This window comes from Nanorana parkeri, unplaced genomic scaffold, assembly GCF_000935625.1.
Source record: "Nanorana parkeri isolate BGI_ZX_2015 unplaced genomic scaffold, ASM93562v1 scaffold16, whole genome shotgun sequence".
Lineage (NCBI taxonomy): Eukaryota > Metazoa > Chordata > Amphibia > Anura > Dicroglossidae > Nanorana > Nanorana parkeri.
In genome coordinates, this window is record NW_017306284.1 from 3,701,375 (window position 1) to 3,708,400 (window position 7,026).

The window sequence follows — 7,026 nt, forward strand, 5'->3', positions numbered from 1 at the left end:
TGCCATTGTGCAGTTACCATTACCCCATTCAGTGCCATTGTACAGTCATCTTTACCCTCTGCAGTGCCATTGTGCAGTCACCATTACCCCATTCAGTGCCATTGTGCAGTCACCTTTACCCCATCCAGTGTCATTGTGCAGTCACCTTTATCCCCTGCAGTGTCATTGTGCAATCACTGTTACCCCATGCAGTGCCATTGTGCAGTCACCTTTACCCCATCCAGTGTCATTGTGCAGTCACCTTTACCCCATCCAGTGTCATTGTGCCGTCACCATTACTCCATGTGGTGTCATTGTGCAGTCATGGTTACCCCCTGCAATGTCATTGTGCAGTGATGATCTCCTCATTTATCACCATTCTCCCCCATATAGTACCATCATGTACTAACTGTCACCTATTGAAGTGTAGTCAGTACTCCCTGTACCTGTCATAGGATCCTCATATTTCACACACTGCACACTTTCACAGGAAGAAAATATGAAAAAAAGTTATCTTTGCTTGAATTATTTGTATTGTCAGTGTTCTTCCTCAACCCAAATACATGCTGGTAGGCAGCTTTCCAAATTGTCCCTACAGTGTGCGTGACATTCCGCTGTAATGTTGGCAGGAACTGATATGAATGGTTTCCTGTACTCATGAATGTGTTCTGTAAGATGTTGGTGCTTAATAAAAATATAGGAAATATACAATCATAGCATTGACCTGGTTTATTAGTTACACTGTCACTGACAAAGCATCTTTCTATAGACTTTGTGGTCACATATTTAGCTCATCCCCTTATAATGAGGTGTGCGGCCTGGTGTGACGCTGGACATTGACCATACGAGACAATAGGTGCTTTGTATCATCTGGCACACAATGAGCAAAGTAAAGCCTGCAGTGTATTGACTTCCTTTTAGTCAATTATCTTAGATGTCTTTTATCAGTTAAAAGAAATGTTGTCCCGTGTTTGTGTAACCCTGTGAGCTGTATCTGTAGCAGCTTTTGTGCTGGGAAAATCTGTCTCTGCACACTTATTGTCCATGTAGCACATAGATTATTTCCTCCCAAGCTGAGACTAGAATGTATACCAGACAGTGAGCTGTATCCATACCTCCCAACTTTCTCATATGAGCAATAGGGACACCCTCCAGTACAAGGTATAGGGCAATGGATACAGTCCTGCAATGCATGGGACCTGTAAGAATTTATATACCAAAAACATTTGGCTAAACCCAGAAATTGTCCTTTAAATTGGCTTTTTGAAATAGAACACAAGATAATTAAGAGATAAGATTAACAGGGTTATTCACAAAAGGGTGAAGAGTTTGGAGAAGGCAGGAGAAGTGAACAATCTAGGACAACATAGCTGGAAAGTGAAGTGAATTGAAGAATATTTCCAAATCATCTATTTTGTCCTAGATTGTTCACTTCTCCTGCCTGGTTTTAGTACAGAAGAAGGCCCCATCCACAAGGAGTCTTCTGAGATTCCTGTGGCAAGAACCTACGGATTCCTGCGGCAAGAATCCCAGGTGTCCCCGTTCAGATGTGGCCGCTGTACCTATTCAAGCAAATGATAAGGTGACAGCAGCCACATCTGTAAGCGGCAGTCCATTGTCCTTCCTTCTGGAGGGGGGCTGCTTTTGTTCCCCATGGTCCATGTGTGCGTTGTAAAGTAACCACTCTAAGCTCCTGTGATGGACTACAATCTAAATACAAATTGGTAAACTAAACATAAGACTGTAGTCCATCACAGAAGCGATCTTGGAGCGGTGGCTGTTCTACAACACACACAGTGACCATGGAGAACAAAATCCATCCTGAAGGAAGGGTGTATACAAACTATTGTAGTTTAGCGTCACTTTAAGTGATCAGTAGACCCTTAGACAGAGGCTGCCTAAAATTCTTGACTTCTTCAAAAGTTGGCTTTGGCCCTGCCTCCTCTGACCTCCTAAAGCCCTCCAGTTGGTCAGTGAACCCAACCCTCATTTTAAAGAACCAATAGGGGGGCTTGGAAGGAAAAAGAGGGGCAGGGTTTTACATGAAATGTTGAGATTTGTTCTGCTTTATACATTTTTTTCAATATATGCCTACTTTTAATCGACCCCAATTTGTTTCAGGTTAACTTTAAATACACTCTTCTAACCTAAACCTCCTGCTCCACCAAATAAATAGTTGATAGAAGAGGACTAGAAAAACATATCTATCCTGCAGAAACCGCTGCTTCTATCTCCCTTTGGTTCTGGTCCCATAACCAAATGCCAACAAATAGATTATGTGAGGGGGATCATGAGGAGAGGATTAGACTACAAGCAGGGCAACTGACTGGTCAATTCTAACAGAACAACCGATATTTGCCCTAACCAGTATTTCTGCTCCTCTTTTTTTTTGCTCTATATGTTGATGGCCAGGTTATAATGGGGGATCTGGGCCCATTATGACACAATTCTGTGTAAACAATTTAGCTCCATGTTTTTCTTTCTAGTTTGCTTTCTATGCACAACTTATAAAAATGAACACATGAATGAGAATGATCGTTCTTACTGAAAGGTCATGAACCATTTTCTTACTACTGAGAGTGATGTGCTATTACAGACATTCACTTCTCAGGCTCATTGTGGTTTTCAGGCCATTATTCTGGGTTACTGGGTGATTATACCATTTTCAGAGGTTTATGCTGTGTTCTGCATAATGTCTCACATAGAAGCACATCATAGTGACAATGTGTGACAGATTATGTTCTGTTCTTTTATCATTTGCACAAAGCACACAAACACATTATTCTGTTAGAATTGGTCTAATCCTGGAACATTTTATTACGTTCATTATTAGAATATGGCATCATATTCTGATTCTAATGGCTTTATTACCATTTGGTAACTCAGTGTTTAGGAAGTATGCTACTAGTGGTGATCTTCCTTATAGCAGATGTTACTTGGCAAGGCTTGGGTTGGTAATGAAGAGGGCTATGTGGTTGGGGTTTGGCCTTTATAGTGATGCTCAGCTTGGCATTCAGCCTTGTGTGCCCCTGCACCCACTAGAATGCATGTGTTTGATTTTACCTGCACTCTTGAAGTGTCCACTTATAGGGTACATATACCCTAACAATGAACTTCTCTTATTTGCTTCATTTTGACCTGTTTAATATACCAATTGAAGCATTTTGATATCTGTTTGATAAGGGCAAACAAACCTGTCAATTATGTTGGACATTCAGAGCCGTCTTGTGTTGTCTTGGACTACAGAATGATTAGCCTTTATGTTGCAGAGATCTGAAAGCAAGAGTGATTGAGTAGTTTGTCAAAAGTAACTGGGCAGAGCTGACACCACTCAGTCCACAAAAAAAAGCTGTGTGTTGTCAGCTCACAACAGGATTTCAAGTGCAACTGAAGCCAAAACTTTTTTTTAGTTTTGTATTGAGTGGAAAGCGATTAGAACACCTGTGAAGGGACATTCACCTTCTCTTTTGGTCCTGGTGACCAATATCAATAAAGGAAAATCAGAACAGGAATAGATATGAAATCTTCCAATGGGGACACTAGTTCTGGTGACCTTGGATTTCCCTTACTTTGGAGGGATTTCCTCTCGCTTCCTCATGTGGCTTTTCGGAAAGTATAGCCAATTGGGAAACGTGCATTGCAGATATAAACTGCAGATTTTGATTCATTTTGCTTAAAAATACATATTTAATAATCTCTAGTGCTCCCAATTGTCTCTTTGTTGCAGGGACAGTTCCAGTGGCCTTCTTTGCTCCACAACTACCCCCCTTGTTTAGGTTTGTGTAGTTGTTCCTTGTAAAGGAAACCTGTATTGGGGAATTAGAAAGGCTGTCATGGCTCACGTCTGAATTTTAATAATTGGAACCTGTAGGCACACAGCCTTTAGGGCCAAAAGAACTCCTCCCGACCCTGCAAGAATAAGATCACCTCATGGTTTAGAATATGGTGACTGTATTAATAATCATAGATGTCATGACTGTATTTCTGCTGTTGATGTAAAAAAAATTGTGTAGCCAATGACTGCACTGGGATAAGCTGTCTCTTTCCCTCCCTCGCCTATAGGCACAAGCCTATTCTGCGTAAAGGTAAATCTGTCCCTGGCTGACTTGTGACATTGCTGATCAGTGTCTTCATTGCTTTCTGAGTCACTGATCTAGAACAAGTATGCAGATCAGGAACTGTGACTTCACTCTGGCTTTCTTATCTGCACACTTAGTCCATGTCAGTCAAAGACTTGAAATCCGAGAATGCCAGGGGACTAGAATTTTTAATAGGGGGTCAAGAATGGTGTTTTCCTTTTTGTTTTTAATGTAAACAACTGTCAAATGTTGTATTTTCCATCTTGCTCAGCCCCGGTTAATATGATTGCTAGAACAAATAGAGAGAGTGAATCTACCCAGCAAATACAAAAACAGCAATAATATCTGACAAGAGTTTTAGCCATTACCTACTATATCTGAAAAAACCTCAAGCACACAAGTCATATATACTTTCACTATTATTGTGACCTCAAGCACTGTAAGCACCTAGATATTCCCCATATCTCTTGTGGCAGCTGTCTAAGGACACATTGCTCTACTCCTCATTGAAGTAGTTGTCTGTGCCTAATTCCCTGATTGACAGCTCCGGTTGTCCATGATTAAGCTTCTCTTAGGGAAACCATGGTATATGAAGGCATGTCTACTGGGGCAGGGATTATTAGGGCATTGTGCTGACAAAGAAGCTCTCTAGACCCCTAGTCAGCAGCCATTGCTAACTGTTTTCCATGTGTTAACAGCAGATTTCAAATGTTTTTTGCTTTCTAGAGAAAAGAGGTAGAAGATCATCGAAAATCACATGCTATTACATTTCTTATAGTATTATTTGTTCTTCGCAAAGTTCTTCTTTTATTATGAAAATTGATTATATTATAATATCTTTTTCTTTGTGTTACATTGTACTTGATAAATGTCTGTTTTGCTTATTAAAAAAAAGTGGCAGGATGTCATACATAGAAAGAAGACAAATGCTTCTTGTGTTTTTCATATGGTTTGTACTATATGTATGCTTTGAAAAACTTTACTGAGTGTATAAAATGGAGAAAGCAAAACTGAGAGCGCTGCCAAACGTAACCAAATAGGCTCCACCTATAAGTTTATAAAATAAAGGTGTGATTGCTTAAACCACAGTCACAGTTTGAATAGTAATTTATTACATTGAGAATGATTAGCTGGAGTGTCTTCTGTCCCCACTGATATAACCATCATTATTAAGTCCAGGGCCCAGTCTTTGTCTCTGGGTACCTTTATGCTATTCTCTGCACAACTTTGATCTAGGCTCAACCCCATGTCTGTCTCAGGAGTGGTAGGTAGGGGTAGATGTAACACAGTTTAAAGGAATCTGCCTATATTTTGGAGTGTTCCAATCTAATCACATGTGTTTTTTTAAATATTTTTCAGAAGTTGGAGGTAAAAAATTGAAAAGCACGATCCAACGAAGTACAGAAACTGGACTAGCAGTAGAGATGAGAAATTGGATGACCAGACAAGCAAGTCGGGAGTCTAACGATGGGAGTATGAACAGTTACAGCTCTGAGGGAAAGTAAGTAAAGATATAAGTAATTAATTTATAAGAAGCGTTGGAAGTTGTGTATGTATCCAACAATAATAGAAATTCTATTCTAGAAGCATTTTTTTAAAATTTCTATTGACTTGTATGGGAATGCAAAATCCATCTGGCGCAACCAAATATCCGTCAACACAGGCCTTAAATATGACAATGCCAGGAGGTCCATGAGAGACTTCGGGTAGCACTTTTAATTATTTGCTAAAATAACACACTTTAAATTATCATGAGAACATTTTAGAATCTTTGTTGTAAGAGACATTTCTGAATTCCACTTCTTATACTTCTACTGATATTTTGTATATAATTATTATAAAAATATAATTATAATAATTATTTATATACTATTATAACAAATGTGTTTGAATTTTTAAAAAATCTAAATGTGCAGTGTTCCTATTATTGTATTCAGCTCTTCTTAATAATTTTAATACCTATTTTATATCTCTCCTGAAGCTTAATATTTCCTGGAGTTCGGTTGGGTTCTGACAGCCAATTCAGTGACTTCTTGGATGGATTAGGTCCTGCACAGTTGGTTGGACGACAGACCTTAGCAACTCCTTCAATGGGTATGTCATTGCTGTCTTTGCCAGTCAATAATGGAATTATGCTGTGTCAATTATTTGTTTTGCAAATGAAACATTATTATGTAAATGTTGAAAATTAGGTAAAGGATAACTGTGGTTTTAGTATTTTAACTCACAGATGCACTGAAACTGCTTTCATTCCTTTGGAGAGACTGTCTATCATTTAGGCACATAACACATACCCTATGTATAGGAATGAATGGAGAAGAAGCTGCCCAGCCAGGAGAGTTTGCACCAGCAGTTGTGCTGAAGGAAGGGGGGTAATTTAAACGAGAACTACGAGGTGAGTGCTTTTCACTCACCTCATAGTTCTAGCCGACCTGCGACAATGAGACTGTCACAGGTCGGCTCAGTAGATCGGGAGGTGAGCGAACACATACCGACGTTTGCTCACCTCTCGATCCTGTCACGGCTCTCTGCCGTGACAGGGGAGGGGCTGGATTCCCCCCTCCCCACTCCGATCCACCAGCGCTGACTGGCGGAACGGACGGGGGAGGGGGCGGGTACAGCTGGCTCTGCCTCTAGATAGGCAGAGCCAGCTGTCAGTCACGCAGCTGGGCGGATCATGGCATAATTGTCGGGATCCGCTTCAGTTGCGGCGTCTCAGTATACCACGAGCTACAGCTCGCGGTATACTGAGCCTAGGGTGACGGGAGGACGCTAGTTTGTGTCCTCCCATTACCCTAAGGAGAACTATGGGGAAAAGCCTTAACACCATAGTTCTCCTTTAATGCGCTGTCACCCTATAACTGGAAGCACCTGAACTGGCAGGATCTCCAAGCAGTCTCTTAATAAAGGCTGCAGATTTATCATTATTTAAAATGTTTTATTCAAAATTACATATATATATATATAT

The 7,026-nt window shown here is 40.3% G+C and overlaps 1 protein-coding gene across 1 annotated transcript in view; it reads left to right on the top strand.

Annotated features, from left to right (window-relative positions):
• Nucleotides 1–7,026, top strand: part of RIMS2 (regulating synaptic membrane exocytosis 2) — a 532,133-nt gene that overhangs the window by 519,688 nt on the left and 5,419 nt on the right. The window contains exons 30-31 of the mRNA XM_018559015.1: nt 5,418–5,559; nt 6,040–6,152. Of these exons, the coding sequence (XP_018414517.1) occupies nt 5,418–5,559; nt 6,040–6,152 (255 nt within the window). The remainder of the gene's footprint in view (nt 1–5,417; nt 5,560–6,039; nt 6,153–7,026) is intronic.